This window comes from Pyrgilauda ruficollis, unplaced genomic scaffold (genome assembly GCF_017590135.1).
Source record: "Pyrgilauda ruficollis isolate IOZ18807 unplaced genomic scaffold, ASM1759013v1 scaffold176, whole genome shotgun sequence".
Lineage (NCBI taxonomy): Eukaryota > Metazoa > Chordata > Aves > Passeriformes > Passeridae > Pyrgilauda > Pyrgilauda ruficollis.
Window position 1 is genome coordinate 29,218 of NW_024516542.1, and position 23,549 is coordinate 52,766.

The 23,549-nt window shown below is 38.4% G+C and overlaps 1 protein-coding gene across 2 annotated transcripts; it reads right to left on the reverse strand.

Moving 5' to 3' along the window:
• Positions 1–3,660: 3,660 nt before the first annotated feature.
• Positions 3,661–17,869, reverse strand: YAE1 (YAE1 maturation factor of ABCE1). Of its 2 annotated transcripts, none has more exons than XM_041464244.1 (4): positions 17,810–17,869; positions 16,701–17,003; positions 14,959–15,080; positions 3,661–14,494 (listed from the first exon to the last, which is right to left on the reverse strand). In XM_041464244.1, the coding sequence occupies exons 2-4, from the start codon at positions 16,815–16,817 to the stop codon at positions 14,071–14,073; spliced, it is 663 nt and encodes a 220-aa protein (XP_041320178.1). In that variant the 5' UTR covers positions 16,818–17,003; positions 17,810–17,869; the 3' UTR covers positions 3,661–14,070. The 2 variants fall into 2 exon arrangements, with proteins under 2 accessions (XP_041320178.1, XP_041320177.1); XM_041464243.1 differs by having other exon boundaries at positions 17,804–17,865.
• Between the last annotated feature and the right edge of the window lie 5,680 nt (positions 17,870–23,549).

Sequence of the window (23,549 nt, forward strand, 5' to 3'; positions counted from 1 at the left end):
ACTTGCTACATAACATCAATGATGTTTTATGTAGAAATTCAGCTGGAGAAGGATGGAGATGTGATAGATGTAAAGTTGGCTCACTTTGAAGAAGCTCCTGTGGTAAAATTAATTTTCTCTGTCTCTCATGACCCTGTACTCTCCCACCTGGCTTCCAGCTGTCATGTCAGAAAGGTTTTGACTTCCTTTTGGTCTTGTCACATATGCAAGTCTATTTGTGACACTAGCTACCTCTTTAGGCATCTGAACCTCTCACCTAAATGTATAACTAAATACTCTAGTGCAAAGTATTACAGTAAAAGTCAACTGACAGACTCACCTTCCAAGAATTTTGTGGTATCACGCATAAATATTTTTATTTTCATGCTTCAATGTTACCAGTACACAGTAAATAACGGGGGCTTAAAATATTTTCCTCCCAAGGTGTAGTGCAATACATATACTCAGTGGATGTCTTGGAGCTATTCTGTTTTTTATTCTGCCTTTTTTAGGAGTATATATATTTCTACTAGTAGGGATGTTTTTCTGGCAAAATTTCTATTAAATTATTCACAGAATATCACCCTGAAGTTCACCTATCATGTTCTGCAGTTGATTCTGCAGTTGTAATTCTGCAGAATTACAGACAACCCTTCAGGTCAAAGATATAACAACAAGCTGTTGTGGGGGGGCGGGTTGGGGAATGTAAACTCTGGCTTTTGTCACTAAGTATCCAGATTATTACATTATTACTGTTATTACATTGGAGTTAATTTTGTCCATTATTTTTAGTTGAAGTCAGCCCTGGAATTTCAAATTGTTCATTTAACAGCACAGGTCTGTTGATCAGTGAGTGCTGGACAATATCACTAGAATGAAAATGCATATTCAGAGAATTTTAGCACAATCAATAAAAGAAAAACTGGTCAAGATGCAATTTTCTTCCTGAAAGAGTGTATCAGCAAACTATTTCTGTTAATTTTATTCTCTTTCACAGAGCCTTTTTCTTCCAATTATTATAATAATATTTTTTTAGCTATTGCTCTGTTATCTTGGTTTTGAATGTTGGGGATGTTTGTTTTTTTTTTTTTTTATGCTAACCATACAGCTACTTAAAAGTAATGGGGATCAAGCTTATAATTACTAATGAAGTGCTTATAGAAGATTTATCACAAATGGCAAGAAAGATGAAACTCCTGTCTCTTATTCCTGTAGGTTTGTGATGATTTGGTCCAGCTTCTAAGGTAAAGAATCACATATAGGGTTTTGTTCAATGGAAAGGAATTCCTCATGCTAGAACCATTCCAGTGTAGAAACTGAAGAGGGGAAAAAAAAAGAAAAAGGAAAGAGGATCAGGAAACAATAATATGAATCCAGAAAACAATAGAAGTGACACCATTTTGGATTCCATTTCTTGTGGGAAGTTGGTTCCAATCCTCCATATTGGAAGTTGGTTGTCATTGTAACTATTATTATCTGCTTCGAATTTGTAAATTCAAGGCTAAAACTGAAGCAAATATAATTTTGTAAAGGTACTCCAGGCATTATTTATTTCTCAAGTCATTCAATCGAATGCATCTGCTTCAATGGAGCAAGGGTAAAGAGTAATCCCCAATATGTTGGCTCTAGCTGCCAGTCAAACACAGCCTTGGAATACTGGCCTTTGTCTTGATTGCAAGAATTATAGAACTACTTGGACCCATAGTTTTGGTAATGGACTGATGGTGACAATTCAGAACTGGCAGATTTACACATACAACCTAGGTATTACTTTTCCTCTCCTCCTTCCATCAAATACTAAATAGCCTTTGTATTGTCCTTATGCAAATACTTTAACTGCCTTTCCTCCAGGATTCTCTCACAGTAATGAAAGCAAGGTGGTATCATGTGGCCTGAGTTTCTTTGCAAATGCATAGGGGGAGATGTGACCCTAATTTTCTCAGGTAGCAGTAGGGCACTACATATATATATATTTATTATTACCACATTTTATTCTGTCTGAATAGTTGCTGCTCCAGGTCAGGCCACCACTTTAAATCTATTTACAAGTTCTTCAATGAATATGATCAAGGTTACAGATAATAATAATAATAATAATAATAATAATAGTAGTAGTATATTTAGGAAATTGGATTCTTAAATACTGTGGCCAAATAGTAGATAGAGAAGGTAAAAAGAGAATGAATAATCATTGACCTTTAGTGTTTAATCTCTCTTTTGTATTATTCATCATCAGTTTTTTCAGCCCTCTTTTTCCTCAGAAATTAAGTTATATTAGCTTTATGGGTGTAAACAGCTATGACTTAAAACTTGAACTTGCATTTTCCTAGATTTTTGACTTCCAGTGATGTTAATGCCAGCAGTTTGGCTCTGAGCACTGGCATACAGTTACCATTGGTACTGTGGGTGCTACTTTTCTGCCTTCCTGGTTTTGTTAAGATTTGTCGCAAAGCACAGGTATCCCTTCTACACCTCTTGGTGTAGTATTTTATTTGGTTGTAAGGCAGTTTGTTATATGTGTAATGTTTCCCATGAGTCTCAAAGTAACTATAAAATTAAGATGAACCAGCCAGGTAATGCACAGTCTAGTGTTACATGTTCCTGTACCATGCATGCCTGCTTCCCTCCTTTTTCCCTGCTTCCCCACTAGTCTAGCTGGAAAGAGACAGAGGAGATCTGAGTGACTTGTTTAGGTTCCAGGTTTGAAAGAGTTTGTCCCAGTGTAAAAGTTCAGGCAGGCTTATTTTGTCTCTGCTGATCCACACTATAGCCACATCTGCATAGGAAAGGAAGGAAAGTCTTGAGCTGTCTTTGTGACTGCTGCACCAGAGTCTAGTAAGGCTTGTAAAATTCATGTAAAATCTACTTAAGCACAGGAGTAAAGCACTTAAGCACAGGTGGGTTAGTCTGAACACTGCTCCGCGCTGCCACACCAACTCAAAATTGTTATAAATAAGAAGCTTGACTAGGCCAATATTCAAGCAACAATCAATTTATTAATTAATATGGTAAAGTATGAGCAAAACAGCGCTGGGTACAGTGGGGGAGGTTTTCCCTCCAACTGCACAACGATGGTTGAGGCTTACAGGTATTTATAGGGGTACACACAGCTTTCTCAGCAGTTTCGATTCCCGGCAGTTTCTATTCCCAATTTTTACGTCACAATTCTATATACTATTGTGAGTTAGTTTTCCTCAGGATGTACCCCAGGAAGGAGTATCCCCAGATGGTGGGGTTCGACTTCCCAAAGAAGAAAGAGGTCTTCCAGCTGGTGTGGTCCAGACTCCCAATGTGTGTCCATCTTTTACTTGCAAAGACTATAAATCTCATGATGGTGATGTCCAGCTTCCCTTGGTGAAGCTATCAATCCTTGAGTTGATGTTCAACTTCCTTTCTCAAGCTGCTTTTCACTGTTTTGCTAAGGTGTTGAGATAAGCATATTTCCTTTACATACATTCTAAACCTATATTTTTAAAGCTCCTTATTACAAGCAATATTCTAAAAAAAAACCCGGCTATTATTGCAAAGCTGTTTAAATGCTTAGCTACCTGCAGAAAGTTCCTGTCCAGCAGCAACATAATTAAAACTTTAATTCAGATGCTATTTGCAAACACAGGATAATTTCCAAGGCCTTTTTCCATGCTTTACTCCCGCAGTTATTTTTTAGAATTCATCTTTTAATTGTCCCCTGATCAGTTTCCACACAAATCACAATCACAAGTACACACACTACCTGTATGTACCTGACACGAAACACAACTTTGTATCTCACAAAATCCACAGAAATTCTGGGGTTTGAGCAGTCATTCATTTACAAACCAAGCCACTTGTCCCATTTTTTTCTTTTTTTTTTTTTTTTTTTCTTTTTTTTTAATTGATGTATCTATCAGTTATATTTAAGGTCTGTCTCTCTCACATGGTGCTATGAAGTGCGGGATTAATACAATTTTGATATTTTAATGAAACTATCAATGTATGCATGCAAGGTCTTAGGGAAGTAGTACTACATGACTAGCTTTATTGGAACATCAGGAAAAGTGTTTTGCAGCTGATGAGCTGTCATATTTGCGTTTGATGTACAATTATTGCTTTCAGTAGTGCCTACTTCAGTGCCAGTTTCAGCTGTAATTACAGTGCTTCTTGCAACAAAACCAAAGGTTCACATTTTCTGGTATCTTCTAAGAAAATTTAAATCAGTACTGCTACTTGATCTGATAAGGAGGGGCCCACTGTCACTTTGAAATGGTGCCTTTTCTATCAAGTTATGTATAAAAGAGTTATTTTCTATCTCATTTAGTAGTGTGATAGTCATTATTTCTTTTTGTTAGAATGAAGAACTATGATGCCTTTGGCAAGATTCTAGAAGACCTGTCAAATATGTATCAAATTCCAGGAAACAGGTTGTAGTTATTTTTTACTCAAAAACTTTTGAAATCCATAGCCTAACTTTTGTTTACTTACAAAAATTATAAATTGTTTTTTCTCTCTCCCAGCGAAATGAAAGCTAAGGGATATCTTGCTTTGCAGGCCCTTGAAAAAGACCTTTATTCAATGTCTCTTCTTGACAGGTAACCTACAGTCTATGCCTTTGTCCCTTTACCTCTACCCACACCCTTTCATTTCACTAAAAAAACAAGTTAACTGATCTAATTATAGAGCAGGATGTGGAAGGCTAATGAGTTTTCTCCCACTGGGAAGCCTGAAGCCTTTGTCAATGACAGACAAGCAAACCAGTCTATCTACTGAACTCCTGTGCTTTATCTAAGGGACTTCCTGGGAAACTGGTTGGTTACAAAGCTTGGGGGTGTGTGCACATGACCACCCACTGGGAGTAAACAGTGTGTCTGAAAGTCAGCAGTTATGTTTACATCTCCCTGTGGCAGAAGTAAAATAGACCTCTTGGGATTCTGCTGTCTGGGTATCTCATTTTGTCCTCAGGTTTTAGATCAGGAGGAGTGTATGCCAGCTTTTCTCCTCCCTTTTCTCATTTGTCCTTTCATAGAGTAGGATTACAGACAGATGGGGAACAGTTTCCTAAACCTTCTGGTAATTGTATAAGGATTTTCATTATTTTCAATAAATAAGAGTTGAGGGCAGTGCTTTCCTTCTGGATTTTTGAAGTATCTTCTCTGATACCTTGCCTATTAAGTTACATACACACATACCTTGGCAGATAAGGCCTCCTGTAACTTGAAACACCCTCTTGGATTATTTTTGCAGTTTTCCCTTATGAAGCATAATAACACTATGAACTAATGTGCTGTATCCTTGCTGTTCAATGATATCTCAGTTAATATTATTTATAAATTAAACAGATTATTTGTCCTGTCTATGCTGTAAGTCAATGCACTGCAGAGTTAGTGCACAGCTATGTAAATGTATAGCTGTATGTATGCAGCTATATGAACACACTTGAAATCAGAAAGTGGTTCTGTCCAAGTTAGTTTATCCAGGCTATTTCTTCATTCTTTGCTCAACCAGTTTCCACTCTAATATTTTTGACCCCCTTAATTTCTGGTAAATAGCACACCAAAGTGCAACATGAAAGAGCTCAGATACAGGGAAAGTGGAAGCCCAAATCCCAGAAGTAATGCATGTGTGGAGTTGTGGTCTTTTGGAAGCTGGACATACAATCTACTTCCAAGAAAACATTGTCTTCTTTTGATTAAGGATACAAATTAGAAATTACATTAGTTTAGCTAGCAGTGCAATGCAGGAAACACTAATTAAGATGTGTTTTGAAATAGAACACAGGATCTAAACAGAGTTACTGAAGTACTTAATGGAAAAGTAGGACACCTGGTGCCAAGAACTGGAGGTGATTTTTTTCCTTTTTTTCTCCCTTCCCCCCCCCCCACCTTTTTCTTTTTCTCCCCTTTTTTTTCTTTTCCCATTTCTGAATTCAAAGAATTGTAATGAAAACACACTACTGAGTTCATCTTTGTGTACAGGAAAGATCCTCTACTATAAATAAAACCTGCTGTAGTGACTTACTGTGCCTGTATTCTCAGATAACGTACATATATACAGAACATATATTAAACAGATATTGTAAGTGGAGATGTACTCTTACAAGGAATCCCCTCTGCCTATCTACAGTGTTGGTTTTTTCACCTTTGTGTCAAGGCACCCATCGTATTTCCTCTACTAACTTGTATAGTAACCATTATTTTTTTATTCCTCAGGAACCCCAATGAACATTGAATTTTACATTTCTCCCTATCAAGTTTTGGAAGCAGAACTAAATAATGGTAAAGCTATTTCAGTTATTCTGCTGTTTCAGCAGAAATAGATAATAAGAGTTTTTCAATACTACCTGTTTCATTTAGCAAAGTTAACTAATGAAAGCTCAGAACTAAAATTTAAAATTCTAGTTTAGTAGAATAGTTTATGTGATGCATTTTAGCACAGTTTTAATGTCCATCAGGAAACTATGTTCCATGTCTTGGTTGTTGATTCAGCTGTTGCTGCTATCATCTTTGGGCAACTTTGGCCTTTTGGCTGTGGTCAGTGTAGGCTTCTCTTCACTGCCCACACCACTGTGGCTGTCAGTTGGACATGACCTTCCAAGTCCTTACTATTGTATATTTTGTATGCATAGGATTAATATACACTAAATTAAGGAAAATAATGCTATTCTCTTTCTCCCTCAGGTTTCCAGGTATGTGGAACTAAAACAGTTGTAACTGTTGAAGGCACAGATACACTCCACAAACTGCCTCTTTCTCCATTAATTATAGATCCTCAAGCTGGAGAGGACAGGTGAGGCTCTGGACACTTGTGTCAATACAGAAATGGACTTACAAGTCCCTGGCACTGACTTCCACATAACTTACATTTAGCCTCTGCTGAAACAAGAAGTTCTGTATCATTTATGGCTTTATGCTCCATAGCTACACTGTCTATAATCTGTGGCTTTTACAGTTTTCCCAAATGGACTTTGAAATTATTATCTTCATATTTAACTGTGTCAGTTGCATTGAACTATGAATTTATTCATAGATTTGAAGCCAGAAAGAGACACTGGAGCAATATTAATGAACTTCCTAGTATTCAACAAGATATAGATTCGCAGTAAAGAAAGCATATACTGAAAGATATTACACCTAAAATACACAAAATAGTTTGTCATCCCACTGTGGGTACTGACACCTCATCTCTCTCTACCTCAGTGTTGTCTGGAGGGGAAGTTTGAAGTAACTTTCCAAACTAAAATACTTTAAAATTATTTGTAAAAAACACCACCCAGTTTCTGTGTCTCACTTTTCCTTTCTGTCGATTTTCACATTAACCATGGTTTAAACTATTAACGTTGCATTTATAAAGCAAAACACTTTGCAAGTCAGAAAATGTATGGAACATAATAAACTGCTAATAGTGGCATTGCATTAGGAGTCCTTGTTATGGCAATTTCTGTAACAAAACTTTCATTCTGACAATTTTTTTCCTAGCAACCCTGCTTTTTTGCAACTGACTGATGAACTAAGCATGGATTTGCCAGCTCATTTTGTTCTGAAGTTTCAGCCTATTCCAGTGTCTTCATCCAGTATTGAAGAGATACAGAAGCTCACAGGCATGTTATAATTGTTTTTTAAGATGAAGTACTTCTGTGACTATGCAATACTTATTTGCTTTTTGATTCCCCATGTTAAAGTTGCAAGAAGTTGCTTCTTGGGCAGAACATATTCTGTTCTACCAGTCCAAGTGTAACAATCAGTGCAAAACACAAAAATTCTAAAGCTATGACAAGTACAGGCAAAGTTAAACACTCTACCTCAATTTTCCAATAGCGAAACAGGGGAATAAGAAATAAAATCAATCTTTTTGTCTTTTCAAAACATTGGGTTTGTTTTTAATAATAGCTTTCATAACCTACTGTCTTAACCTAATTGCTAATAAAAATAATGACCTGGTTTCAGGAATTCAGATTTCTGGCTTGAAACTAGCTCCACTGTATGAGCTAATTGTTCAGTCTACTCTTAAAGAAAAACGCAGTGAAGACTTGTCTACAAATAAGTCTTGTTTCTTTGTGGTAAGTATAGTGTGCATCTGATACACACTGTGCTGTTGCACAGGAGATAGATATACTGAATTACCATTTCCCCATAAGCAAGTAATGTAGGTTTCCCAGAATCCCAACAAAAGGGCTCTTTAGGAAATAGTTCAATTTAAAAATCAGTATTAGAGCCTTTCATGTAGGTGAGCATCTCATGCTCATTAATAAAACACTATGTGCTTGGTTGCTAAAGTCACGCTAATTTGTCTGTAACCCAAATATTTACTCTTCTAAAAAGTGCTCAGAAGTTTATCATTAATGCCTTAAAAAGAAGAAAACTTACTGACTGGTATGAGGAGCAAGTCCCAGGAAGGTACTTACCTAGATTTTTGAAGATCTTTATCATGCTGCATGTCACACTGTTTTAACAAAAGGGGCTTCTTAATTAGGTAACAGTGGGACTATTGATTCCTTTTAAAGGGACTGGCAGGAAGAAAAATATAAAGTGTTACAACAGTGATGCCAACTGCTATCTAGAGACAAGGATGTTTAACTGAAGAAGGCTTTCTTTTTAATAACTGCATTATTGAAATACAGTTGCTTAGGCTGCATTAGATGTTAAGTTTTAGAACAAAAAGTTGTGGTTAAGATGCTTTCTGCCAGATTTATGTACAGAGCAACTACAAGACAAGCTTCAAAGATCTAATTTTTTTGCTAGGAAACATTAATTTTGCAATTAATGGCAGCAAAACATGAGGGTACTTTTTTTCTGTTCTACTAGCAGTGTCCATAGAGCTCATTGCCTGCTTAGTTCTTGAACCTTGACGTGGTGGTATAGAAGGTAGTAGTAAATTTACACCATGCTAAAATAATGTTTGGCAAAGCTCTTCTCTTCTGTCAGATAGGAATAATATTTCGTTTTCTATGGGATGCACATGAAAGGCTCTGTAACTTTTCAACAATTCCCTAAAATATTTGTACTTGGTGGGAGATTTTATTTCTGAGTTTAAAGATTTTATTTCTAGAATTACTCAATTGCATTCTAACCTTGAAATGAGCGTAGGGGATATATGTTTGATCCATGAACACACAAGGAAAAGCTCTTCAGCCTTTGTTAATGTAGGCCCTCCTCATTAACTGCCCTGCCCTGTTCTTAAGGGGACATTCCATTTGGCATCCTGAAGTAGATATCACCATACTCCATTTCTAATTTTGTCATAGAATCACTGTTAACATGGACAGTGGTAAATTTTTTTTTTCTTACTATCTCCTCCTCATCTTCAAATGAATCATGAGATATTCCAGCCAAACATATCCTTCCAAAGAAAAAGTAGTAGTGATGGAGCTTGGAACAACATCTGATATCCAGAAGAGATTTCCAGCAAAACTGCTATCCTGTTTGTGTAACTGTCAAGCAGCATTACTATGATATTATTATTTTGGCCACTAACATTTTTATAGCCTATAGGGCTCTGAAAAATATTTGGAAGAACTGGTGACACTTGAACTCCTGACCACTTGGCTCTGGGTATATTTGCCTTCTTTGGATGTATTTGGGAGGGAGAGTGGATCTTGTTTAGCTTCTGCTAAGGATTCTACTAGAAATGCATAGGTACCATGGACATGCTAGAAATGTATCTTTCAAAAATATTTTTGTTGTAGATTGTACAATTGCCTGATAACATCAAGTTTTACTTTCCCGTTTTCAGTCCTTGAAACATCACCATTATTTGTTGCTTAGTCTCTTCCAGATTGCCCAAAGCACTGTTACTTCATAAACAAGGGCTCAGCAAAATCAGGTTTAGCAGGAGCTTTGGTCAGTAAAATCCCATTTAGCCATCCAAAGTGTGTGCCTGGCATAATAGAGATTCTTCGACATCAAGTGGCATATAACACTCTTATCAGCAGCTGTGTCTCTGAGAAGCATATAAATGAAGGTAAATTGTGTGGCTGGAAGTGATGGCACAGTATTAGAGACAAACTAGTTTCTAAATTGGGTGTTGACAGATTTTACTACTCCCTTGCCAAAACTGTCATTACTTGTGGAGTGTTGTAAATGTTAAAAAATTCTTAACACTGTATTGATTTTTTTAAAAAAAATTCTATGCTCATTCTATGTACATAAGCTAAGTCATCGAAGTAATGAAAAATTAGACTACTGTATCAGTATTTTTAAAATTCTGGCATGTAATTCAGCCAAAAAGAACCCAGCTTCAATGGTGGATATCACTAAACAGTATTTTTATTTCTAGATGATTCAGAACTGTTTTACTTTGAAGTGGTACCACACAAGAACACCAGCTTTTCTGTCTTTTTCCTTCATCCTGTGAAAGAGAATTTAGCCTGTGGTATGTGTGGAATAACTGCTACTGTCCTCTCTACTGAGCTGACAAGGGACTTGATTCTATCTAGGCTCCTGCACTATGTTTCTCAGTTACAAACAGTCTAAGGGCCACTCAACAGTGTGCAGCCCAGGAAAAACACGAAGTGTATGCACTTGTGTATAAACTGCTTACTAGAAGGTGTTCTGTACTCAGAATAATACAGAAACTAAATGCAAATATTAAAGTCCTGTTTTGTCTTGGCCTACATTTAATTAATAAATTGTAACTTCCACAATTTCTGATTTAAGTATATTAAGGACAAGTCATGCAAATATATTGCTGCAAACCTCTTTCCACTGACTTGCCTTACATCTCTTCAAGCATCAAAATGAAAGGATGGTTTTCGATGTTTCTAAGTATTTCAAAACAAAGATTTTTCTGTTCTGTTCCTTCTTAGTGGTAATTGATGTTATAACCTCCAGAGAAGTCCAATGTCACCTTCATTTAAATCCTCAAGATCCAGCTCTAAATTCTACTGATGACTTCATAGCAACAGCTGTGAAACGGTAAGTACTTTTATTTCATAACAGATGTCCATTAAATGGAAATACCATGTGCACTCATAATGCCATGAACTCAGTAACTGGAAAACTTCACTCTAGTACTGTAATACAATAATGGGAATAAGTTACTTCAGTATCTTAAGTATCTCTCTCAAAAATTTTAAACATTAACAGTGATGAAGTGTTTCTAGTAGAAAGCATATGGAAGTAAAGAAAGACTATTGAGTGAAGAGTTTTACCTTTTATAAAGATGCTTTTCTGAAGACTCTAGCTGATGACAGTCTCATGTCTAGCATAACTTTGAATAGCATGGAAAGGTCTTTTTACAAATCTACCTAATAGCAATCAGTGCTTCTCTTCAGAAAGTGAGTTGTATATGGCATGTCTACAACACTGACTCTGGCTTGTTTTCTGAACAAATTCCAAGACAGAGAGTTGTTGTGATACATGAACATAGGCTAGACAAACTGATTCAGAACATAGTCTGAGAGCACTAAGTGATTTGGCATAAGCTAGTACACAACTATCATGTGTTTGATGACAACAAAACCAATGCAGGTTGGATTTTGAACCTGATTTTAAACAAGGTAATATTTCTGGAACCAGGTTATGAGTGGGAAAAAAATCTCCTCCAGTATAAACAGTGTTTTAGAAAAGATACCTTCTGTACCTGTGTTACACAAAACATGAAGGTTACAATCATAAAACTCAAGAAGAATGAATATATTTCAATGTTCTTAGTTTTGGTTTTCATTAGAAGCACCCTTATGACTTTTTTTTGTTGACCAGATTGACCAGACTGAAAGGCCTCCTACTCTTTCAGTCAAAGCTCCTGTGCACACCTAACTTCAAAGACTCAGCACTAAATTTTAGTGTGTTAACATATATTTCTGGTACAGCACATGTAGTTTATATTATGGCTACAAAGTAACACCAGGTTGTATGAGACAAAAACAGAAAGGAGGTAATGCTGGTTTTCATTCAGGTGTCAGCTACAGTTTAAAAAACAGAAGTACTTTAAAGAAAGTATGATGTCTGTAGTAGTGACTAATGTGTTATTTCCTTCTTCAGTTGCATGTCAGTCCCAGTTGTCATGAGAGCTGTTTTCAGGAATGCTGCCAAGGTGAAAGCTGACAGTGAAACACAAGACATGGACACAGAACAACAACCTGGACAACAATCGGAGCAAACTACAGATTCTAACAGTCTCAAAGAAAGCCTTTCTGGTGTTGGTCAGCAAGACTGGATAGTGACAGATAAGCCAAATAATACAGAAAGTACAGAAGAAAATCTCTCCACAGCCAAACTGGAAACTCTGGGTGATAACATGGAACCCCCTCTTAGTTACTGATTTCCTTCTCTTCATGCTAATCTGGTCCACATCCTTTATTCCTTCTTTTATATTTTTCTCCAACTTTCCAAGCCTTCATCTCCTCCATATCTTCTGGTTACTCTAATGTCCTTGAATGGCCATAAATTTAGGATCCCAGATGCCCAATCTTCAAATTCTTTTGGCTTTGTTCACTGAAGATTGTTAGGCTTAGTTTTAACAAACTCAAGGTTTCAGTGATTTAATGATCAAAGTAGGTCTGTGAAGAAACTTAAGCGGTGTTGGCTAAAAGTGGGCACTGCTTACATTAGTTAAAACAACTAATTAAAAATTAATTAGGAAAATTATATATATATTCCAACACTGTCTGCACCATATTCTACCAGAATATGGAAGAAATCTGTGTTTAACATACATGATACAGTCTATAACACAAGACAAGCATTTGAAGAAAAGTAATGTTTATCCATGTCAATATTACGCTAAATAAATTGAAAAAAAGTTACTTGAACAATTTCTGTATTAATGCAGATGCCCCTCTTTGTCCACTATTTCATAAATACAAAAAGACTCTGAACTGCAGTTCTGATTACCCCTAAAGCAGAAGTGGTACTGAAAGGAAACCAAACTTAGAGTCTGTCAACTCTGACAGTGTAACAGAGTCTTTAGTAAAAATGTTGTATAAAACTCAGGCTCTGAAAAACAAGGAATTTTTGCCTTAGATTTTTTCTTGCCTCTAAGTATGAAATGGCTTTGTGATTTTTTTTTTTTTAATTATAGTTTACTGTTCAAAATCTTGCTCTGCCTATGTCTGGAATATTCCTTTGTCTCCAATAAGAATGAGTTACAGGAAACTTCCAACAAATAAGTTGGGAACTTACTATACATCAGTTTAATTAATGTAAAACAGAGGCATTCACAAAGAAAAAAACTTTCTGAACAGAGCAATTTACAGCTACAGTGAAGGGAAGCAAAGAGAAAGCAAGTCAAATACAGAATAGTTACAGAAATACAAAATAATCAGAAATAGGCATGAGTGGCTGATGTGTTTCTAAGAGGTACTGAATAAGCTTGGCTTCCTTGAAGAGTTTGAGAAAAACATTATTGGAATGTGGGAGAGTTCAGGCTAGATGGACTGACAAAATAAATACAAAAATAACGAAAGGATGTTCATTAGACTGGAAGCATGTTTAGTGTGGTCTGACATGATAAGAGCAGATGTCTAAAAGTAAAACAATGAATTGTCAGCAATTCTGTATTTGAGGAAAATAGTGAGTTTTCAGCAAAAGTGACAAATATAACTATATAAGGAGGGAAAAATAGTTTTTTAACTGTGAAAGTGCATTGCATCATGGGTAGAAAAGATAACACACAGGATTTGACAAAAAGTGACTAGAGAGTCACAGCACTAGGAATCAGCAGCATATCATGTTCTGTTTTGCACACAGCATATCATCAACAGCAGCTTATTCTGCAAAAACACTGACCATTTCCATAGCACTGAGCATTTACTCTTTTGATATTGCAGGGGACCAATTTAGAGGAGCTATTTAATGGACCCACTTCATTTCCAAGCTGCTGCCAAGAAAAAAATGAGGGTGAAATGGGACCTCCCAACACAAAACAGAAACATGTTTAGTAACTCTTTGTAAAGCTTTAAGGTCACTGCCCCTTTCTGTGAATGTTACCTTTAAGGTTGAAAGTGAAGGGTTTTGCCCAGAGCCAAAATCATGGCAAGGATTTACAAAAATTACTTCTACTGTAAAACATCAAAATTAGATTTTCCTAAAGCAAAAGTGATGCATCAGCCTGTACATGACCCACAAACTAAGAATCAAAGTCAGCTGTGATAGTTTGAAGTACCATGAGACAGGAAAACTAATTTTCCAGTTGCTGGACATGATGGAGTACATCCAGTGATAAGCCCAGTTGCTCTACTAACCAAACAGTCTGCATTTTAACCCAAGCAAGGGTTGACTTTTCAGGATCTGTGCAGAGGTTTGCCTTGCTGCACTCAGACTGCAAGGAACCAACCTCACCATTATTCCTACAAATGTTGTCACCGGAGCTGCCACAGTTGTTGTGTTTTCCATCTTCAACTTCCCTGTACCCTGTCCCAGCTGTGTGATTAAGGTCCATGTCCTGAACTGAGTCTAAAATGTGTCCAAGATGTGGCTGTTCTTCAGTAGAATTCAGATACTTAAGCACATCATCTTCATGCTTTCCAACTACATCAAGAAGATTATTTATCGTACTTAGAGCAGAATTATGTCCATTAAAATGACACCAGGATAAGAGAGCACTGAAAAGTGAACAACAACAAAAGTGATTATATTGATCTACGTAGATCTCCACTTGGTGCAGGTAGATAGACAGCAATGTGACAAGGTATCTATGTATCATAAATACATTTATGTATAATTCATTATTTTTGGAAAAGTCAGGCAGTAGAACTAAATATTAAGCTTAAATATGCAGATTCAGACAATTTTGGAAGAGCAACTGAAAGAGACTTTAGAAATTATACTTCTACACTCAGGTGGGCATTCCCTGTTCTCAAGATAGAGGAATTCTCAGGTTGCTCACTTTGGACAGTTTCAAAATGTTTTTTGTTTTGTTGTTGTTGGTTTTTGTTTGGGTTTTTTGTTTGTTTTTTTTTTAGTTGGTTGGTTTGGTTTTTTAATTAAAACAAACAAAAACTCATATGTGTGTTCCCCTGTTACACACCCTCCACATACACTTGACCTTAAGGAGTTTGTAACCTACTTCAGGGTTCCTTTGAACTGGCCGCATGTAATCATCAGCTTGGCACCGTGTCTGTAACCTTGATTAAAGCCTGTCTGGAGTGCAAGTTCTTTCCCAGCCTCAATTCCATCCCTATAGCCTTCCTGTAACAAAAGCAGTGAAACAGGCTGCTCAATGTCACAACATGACAAAGTGGACCTCTGACAAATATATGACAATAATAAAAAAAAGTTTAAGTATCACATTTCTTAGTTACAGCTTCTATATCTGTATATCCTTCACAGCTACACCCACTGCCAAACCAAAACACGCTTGTTGCAGTATACTATGATTTACTGATCTGTAAGATGTAGTTTTTTACTTTTCCCAAAAGGATTCACAGAAAGTCAGAAAATAAGGAAACTTCTAAACTTCTTTTAGAAAGATAAAAAAAACCCCAAAAAAACGTATGTTTGCTTTTAATGATTACCAACTCCTTTGTGAGAAATGGACTTAGAAGTACCACACAGACTTCTTTTTTTCTATCTAAAAAGATATGCAGGCTGCCAATCTTCCCCTTTATCTTTACTCTTCTATCTGTAATCCATCTACATGGAGTCCATTTATTTTCACAAAATTAACTGCTGAGCATTGCTCCCTTATTTGCTGGGCCTCACTCCATTCAAGAGTTATACCAGAAAAAGAGAGTGATTGACTGAGTCACATATAAATACACTTAACATTGGGACTGCTTTCTTTAAGTAAACAGCTAATGACTGTAATGCAAGTTACTTTCTTTATATTATAACGACATTACAAGATTAATAGAATAATTCTTAACTTTTTTTCATATGAAAATTACAAGCTACAAAAGTGAAAACTTCTATTTGCTCATGGAGGCCTTGCTAGAAAACTAGTCTGGAACACAAAAATTTATTTTGCCCAACATACAACTCTAACTTCAATAACACTTCATGATTTTGCAGTATCTACTCAAAAATACCATAGGGATTTCTGTAAGAGCACTAAACAGTTCCTTAAGAAAACCAGTCTTTTCATGGAACTCAGATGAAGGAAATTACACCGGGTCTGCTGTAATACCATTGCTCACCAACTGCCAACATAACTGTTTCCATCCATGTTCTTCAGCCAAATGCTGCTCAGCTGTGAGCAGAGGAGCCCTACTGGCCCCACTCTGAATGACACAGTATCTGTCAAACTCATCTGTTTATGAACTTGTTTTGTTCCCTGCAGAACTGCAGAGACGCAAAGGCTGTGGAAAGCAGCTTTCATAAAATGGATATTTCACTTGGAGAATAAATCAAGCAAAGACCTCAGACTCAACCACACACCACAAGGCCAATTGTGGTTGCACATGGAGTCACACATCTTACATTCTGACTGATGAGTAACTCTACTCAAAACCCCAAACATCTCACATGTCTTTATTAGCACTGTTCAGCTCTGTTGCCCTACATTTACTAGGGCTATACATACAAGTACAAAGCAAGTAGCTTGCATCACAATTCAGCACTGCCTTTTATAAATGCACATGGTCATGCAGGAGGAGTCAATGCTTTTGGTAAAACAGTACTTTGCTCTGGTGACTACTAAGTAGTGTTTACATCAATTTCTGCCATATTTCCCTGATATTCAGAACAAAGTAGGCCACAATAACTTTTAAGCAGCTACTTTTCCCTTTAAATCATTCACATGTGCATCAAATTAAATGTCAGTAAATCTAAAATGGCTAAAAACATATTAAATCCTTTTTATAGAAATACCTTCAATCTCTTTTTCATAGTGCTGTTCCATTCCTTCTGTAGTAGATACATCTCATCTGCATCTTCATCAAATATATCCTCATTGGATTGGCTGACTGCTACTTGTACCCAGGACATAATAGCAGTGCTCTATGACCCCTCTTTATGTGGTAAAAAAACACTGAGAAACTCTCAGAAGTGCCTCTGGTGAAGTGTCAGATTAGAAGTATTGGCAAAAAACTGAGCTCCGAAGAGAAGCCAGGTGTGGTGCTGATTATTCAATCTCTACATGGGAACTTGGCTCTGTGTGCCACTGGGGTGCATCTGTCAAGAAAAGGCAGTCAGATCATCGTTCATAAGGTAACTTCTGAGATCTATTAGGGCAACTTATGATAGTTCCTTCCCATCTTATGGCACTGACACACATATGGACACCAATGCAGCATTTATGAATACTGCAGTACAAGGACAGCTGGCAGAAACAACTTTATGACTTGCTTCCAACAGCAGCTGACAAATAGTCCCATACAGCCTCCATGTGGTGCCCTAAAACAAGGTGTATGTATACACACAACTTTGTATATTTGTATTGTGTACACAATTTACTACACGCAGGTTAATACTTGCAGAGTTAATAACTGGGAAGTACTTTCACCTTTGATTTACAGTTTTCTGATTATGTCAAGTACTTAACTATCTTATAAAACAAAAACAGTGCTTTCTACTTTGAATAAAGAATTAGCAAGTGCTGCTGCAGGGGAAAGGAGAAATTTTCGGGTTATTTAATCTCTTCCTACGACGAAAACTTTGAGAAGCGTCTCACAACTAATTCATTTGCCTCGCTGTAAATTGTTAGAACACACCGACGGCTCTCAGAGAACCCAGGGCTCAGGGACAAAACCGGCTGGGGTCCTGCGGCCTGAGGAGGGTAAGCGGGGCATCTCCCAGCCCCACAGCCGGCCCGGGCCGCAGGCAGGGCCGCGCACGTGCCCAGCTCCCCAGAAGCGCCCATGCTGTGGGGAGCCTTCCTTCTCCCCGGCCGGCCACAGACGCCGCCTCCCCCCTCCTCGCCTTTCCGCACTGCTCGCACCACCGCTGTCGCCAGCCCGGCCCCGCACACTGACCCTCACCGCAGCCGCGGGCACTCCGCGCCGCGCTCCGCCATCTTCACTGAGGGAAAACGACGCCACTGCCGGCGGAAGTAATTGGGCAGCGACAGCCATGACGTCAGAGACCATCGGAGACGCTGGAGGCGCCATCTTGAGTGAGGGCGCGGCCCGCTCCAGTGGTACTGCCCTGGGGCCGCCAGGCGCCAACGGGGCGGGAGCTGCTGCCGCAGTCGGGAGTCGGGATGCCCTTATCCCATCATCACCTCCCGCGTTCTCTGGAGGGAGCGGCATGTAGCTGCCTCGGCCTCCCACAGTGACCGGAGGACGACCCGAGGGTCAACGCGTTCCTCGGGGCAGGGAGGTTTCATCGTCTTTTCGGTTATAAAGTGTGGCGTTTAAAAAAAAAAAAAAAAAAAAAAATCTGCCTTGATGACTTCAGAATCGTCAAGCACTTTATGTGAAGCATGCCGTTAAGCTATCCTCTACAAGACTCAGGTATTACAATGAGAAATCCTTTTTAATATGAAAGATGCCAGCGGGAGTCAAGTGTTTCATTGCTGACTTTGACTAGAGAAAACAGGAATATCCTGTTGACATAAATGAAACATAAGTGCAGCAATGTTGGTGCATGCTGCATTTGGCTTGTGAGCAGAAGTTTAAAGCTGATTAATCTTCATGAACACACAATACATCAAGTGTGAATTCAAGCTGCCTGCTTCTCCGCATTGCCAGAGGCTGTTCAGTAAACGCCGCCTGTGCTGAGCGCCCTGCGGGTCCCTGGCAACCCGACCACCCGAGAGCCCGATTCCCCGTGGGAGCACGCTCCCCCCAGCCACTGTCCCGTCTCCTGTCCCAGGGGTGGCTGGTGACATTCCTTACAGCGGGGCTTGGGACGCTGCACGGACAGCAGCAGGGCTTGCCTGTGCTCTGCAGGTATCCGGAGACGAAAGCGCGTGTGCTGCAAACTGTGCAGCCGCTGCACTCCCTCTCCCTCCTCCTTTCTGCTCCGCAGACAGTCTGTCCTCCTGCTTCTGGCCCATCTTGCATGCCTTGGATGGTTGAATGCTGAGGTGTGAGTAGCCAAGTAACCAAATCTGTCTTGAAATTCGTGTGTCAGGTGTCAAAATGACACTGGTGCCGCTGGATGGCCACAACTGCATATCTGTTCCTCAGCAGTTACTACACATGTCAATGATTGCTGATTTTCTGGCCCACTTATGTCACTTTCAACTCCCGTCTGGAAGACGCTAGCTTTGTCATTTAAAAAAAAAACTGATAACAATACTGACTATTGCCTGCATGCACAAATGCACAGTCACGAAAATCCCTTCTGGCAACAAAACCTTTAACTGGTCATAATGACGCTTAGCAAAAATTCACCAGGTGGAAACAATTCTTCATCTGGCAACAGCACTATTAAACTTGGGTTAACCCTTTGCATATCATCTTCTCCTCTGTCTGGTCAGCCTCTTGCTCTTCTGGTACAGATACACAGGTCATGGCTCAGGGAAGCTGTGAGTTTCCCAGATTCACACTATCAGTTTAAATGTCTTAAATTCAGCAAAGTTGATCATCCCACACAGACGTTTAAGAATGAGTCTTTATAATTGTGAGAAAAAAATTAAGAAATCTTTTATTTCCACCCCTTTCTGTTATTAGTTGTGGGTGGATAATTAGGTGAATCATTGTATACATAGAGCAACATTGTTGGGATATGAAGTACAGTTGCAATTTGAAGACAATTTGATTCTATGTTGATGACTTGGACAGGAGTTCAGGGATTGAGGGTGAGGTGCAATGTCTCGGGGTGTGGATGTTTTCCACACTTATGTGTGTTCTAAACAGGACAGTGTCTGTGTATTATGGTGACGCTGTCAAGATACATACCAGAAGATCAAAACAGGAGAGCAGTAATTCACCGGTTAAAAGCCAGTTCTGATATTTTTGCACAATAAAGTTGCCTGAAATTGCGAAAAGCGAAGTAGTTGACTTGTGACCCATTGTAAAGTTTGCCAGTGCCATATCTAAGTTTAAAACTGGGCTAATGTTTGGCTTAGGGCATCTGATGTACCAAAGGTACATCTGGAACATGAACATGCATATCTCAGCAGTTACTTTTTGCTTTCCTGGTGTACTGGGGAGAGCTTCTAGAAGGGTCAGTACACAGTCACAGCTTAATACTAACAAGAGATTTCAGGAGATCATCACACAGGAATTCTGCCAGCTTCATCTTAGCAGTAAGGTTTGCCATTAAGCAATCAGCCATAAGTGATCTCCAAAAGTGATATGTTGTCATAGGGTGTTCCTTTGCACCATTTCAATATAATGCTTCAGATAAAACATTGCTCCTATTCAGATCATTGTTATACAACTTTGTCTCTCAAACAGAAATGGATGGGAGCATCCAACAGATTTTGTCATAATGCAGACACCTCAAGAATTCAAGCTTTTTTGAAGGGTGGTTGATTACCTTGGCCAGGACTTGTATATGGGCCACTCTGTGGGGTAGGTTCCGTTCATTCTCACTACAGCAATTTCTGTTGCTGTGTGCTATTGTCTCTGGCAGAATTGAGTAAAACCTTGTGAAAGACCCAGGGCAGAGGACTATTTACACCATAAATTGTTCTCCAGGCATGCAGTCCTTATGGACTGACAGAACCATGTTTCATTGACTCCAACTTTGGGAGTAATATAATTCTTTTAGGAAATCACAGCTCTTAAATGGTATTTGGATAAATTTCAGCCACATTTAAATAATTTAAACATTTAAATGTTCACTTGTCTTCTATAGTGAACAAGACAAAAATGTAATGAAAAAGAGCAAGCTATCAAAATGTGAGGAGAATAGAAACCGTCAATATTTAATAAAGATGGTGTATGCATTGTCACCGAACATTGCACAATGTTTCCGAAGAGCCTTAAACCATAAGTGTACCCCAAAATGTGTACATATTGTATGGTCAGGTCTGTAGTCTTTTCCAGGTATCTGGCTCTACTGCCTAGACGAATTCTAAGCTGTTTTCAATGAATATCATGATAACAGGGCATTGGTAGGACTGCCTACAACAGCATCAAGAAAGACATGCTCACATGTAGTCGACGTCTCTGTCCTGATCTTGGATCTGTGCATCTTTCCTTCATGCAGAGGGTGGTGGGGATGTGCACTGCTGGCTGAATTTCAATAATAATACATTGACCTCCAGCACATAAATACTTTGCTACCACAGAGAAGGAAACAGTGAGCAAACAGGTTAAGTGCAAGGTCATAGGCTTAATGATGTTTTAAATATTGCAGCTCACAGCATAGAGGACTATAATGCCCCTAAACTGAAGAAGAGGGTTAAAATAAACTTCTAGGATCAGTGAGTATTACCAGAGCATGGTAATAAACATACACTTCTATATTTTCCTGTAGTAGCTCTCATACAGGGTATTAATAAAATTTACTAGTGAAGCCCTGTCACCGTCTTCTGATGAAGGTAACTAATACATATGAATTACTTCTCTGCTTTCGTGAAATCATTTCTTTCTTCTTTAATAGCATACAATAATATTGCAGCAACAACTCTTTGGGTCAAAATGTCACATTTAATGTGAGAAGAAAATGGAAGAATATGGAAAAGTATGTATCAAAGGTAAATGTCTAACATTCACTTCCAAGCACCACAGGAGTCTTAATAGCTCTTTTGCCATTACTTCTTACGCAAGTATTTTCAAGGGAGAGGATACTTTTTCTGCCTCTTCCTTCACCAGTATAACCAAAGCAACAGAATTTTGATAGTTAAATATTACAACAGGACAGTTTTCTTATTTGCAGAATCATTACCATTTCAGATCCTTGCAAAGAGACCTTTCCTGTCTATTTCATGAACTGCCGACAGTTGGGCTTAAACTAAATTGTAAGTGGAAGTGGCTAAGCAAAGGAGTATTTTTTCCCCCTGCTTTTTCCAGGCTTTCTTTGAATGTCCTCAGGGCTTGCAGTCTGGAAAACTGTACTCTTCACTGCTGCATACTAAGCAGAGCAAAAGGTATACTTTATTAACACCAAAACAATTATCTTCTGTCATTTTCCTTAGTTTGCTCCTCAAATAAGAAAAATTTGATGTCCCTGGAAGTAACTCATATTTTAATTCTGGAGTTTTGATAATAACTATAACACTACAAAAAATAGTATGGCTGAGATAAAAATGAGCTTTATACACATCCCAGCTCAAAATTAAGATTGACAGAACACAGTGTAGTATGGGACTACACTATTATTTTTAGAATATACAACAGAGAAACAAGGAAGGAACATTCCTAATTGTCTTCAATCTGTTGAGAATGAGCTTTTTACAGTATGAAATTCCACATGAACAGAAAAAGGTTAGGTCAATAAAGGCAAGAAAATTAAATAAGTTCTACATTTTAGTTGTGTAACTGAATCATGTGTCTACTGAAATTGTAATATTAGAGATGAGTCTCTCTGAGTTTATATCATAATAAATCAGGACTCCAAAGCTTTCTGACTCAGATATCCTTAAGTAAGATTTTTTTTATGCAGAGTTGCCTTTTTTGTTTGTGTAATACTTGATCATAATATGCAAATGTTTACTGTAAATGAAATTAGTCCAAGGAGAATGCTGTATTCTGCTTATGGATTTCCCCAGCGAATTGCATCTCTACTCAAATTACGCAGAATTTTTGTCACATTTCATTTCTTCCACAGGAGAGAAATGCCAGCTCTTTTCTTTTGGCAAAGAGACAAATTGCTCTCTCTGTGTTATGCGTTGTATGAACTCAGGCAAATGCTGACAAACTGCAGGAATAGCAGCTGTACAGTGCTGATCCAATTGTCTGAAGTGAATAGAACTGCTAGAAGTCAGAAAACCTTGTGGAGTGCACTGATTTTCTTGGCACCTGAAACCAGGAGAAAACAATTGTTTCCGTGGCAATGCACAGTTTCAAAAAGGTTGAGGTTATGACAAGGATGGTTAAGTGGTGGCTTTTGAGATACATGTGGATTCTGAACAACTCCAGTACAGCATGTATGCCATATCTGCAGCATATAATTGTTTGGCTGACTGTGCTTGAGCAAAGGCTGCTGGGCAACTCATATCTCAGCTGAGGGAGAAAGTGAGCTGGCATTGCTGGGCCTCTTGGGACTCCCTTCTACAGGGAGCTACAGTCTCTTGCAGAGCCATTGTCACCTGTAAATGGCTACCTAAGGTCCCAGAGGATGGCCCTGCTACCCGAGACAGAAACAATTGTCCAGGACAGTATCGTGCTGGGCATGGAAAAATGTTTATGCCCCTTTTGTCTGTTTTTACCTTAAAACTGCTGCCACACCCAAATGATGTGTTTGACATTACTGCACCATCCCTGGCAGGGCAATTGGGCAGTGACTTTCCCTTCTCTTAGCTCCTTTTCTTCTTCCATTCTTAGTTCTATCCTCTTAACCAGTGCTGGAAGAGCAAGTATGCTTCTGGCTCTGAGTTATGCTCAACTACCTGAAGATGATAGCATTCAGATAGTAGCTAAATAGGGATTTATTCTCCTGCCTTCCCTTGAATGGGATTTTATCACTTCCATGGGTTATTTTCTCAGACCTGCAAGTACAGGTATGCTCCTCTTTTACAATTACCATTGGTGTCAGTGGAAGGTGATATCTTGAAGAGCAAGTGCAGGTGCCATGCAGCCAAATGGACAGGGACTTCACCATTTAAACAAGATTAAATGTTCCATGGACATGTCATGAGCATTACTCACTAATCTGGAAGAG

Excerpts from the sequence above, each read along its gene's own strand:
- YAE1 (XM_041464244.1), bottom strand. The coding sequence starts at position 16,817 with ATGTCCTGGGTACAAGTAGCAGTCAGCCAATCCAATGAGGATATATTT. Across the intron at positions 15,081-16,700 it reads CTATGAAAAAGAGATTGAAG|GAAGGCTATAGGGATGGAAT; the intron begins GTATTTCTATAA and ends CTTTTGTTACAG. Across the intron at positions 14,495-14,958 it reads CAGTTCAAAGGAACCCTGAA|TGCTCTCTTATCCTGGTGTC; the intron begins GTAGGTTACAAA and ends TTCACTTTTCAG.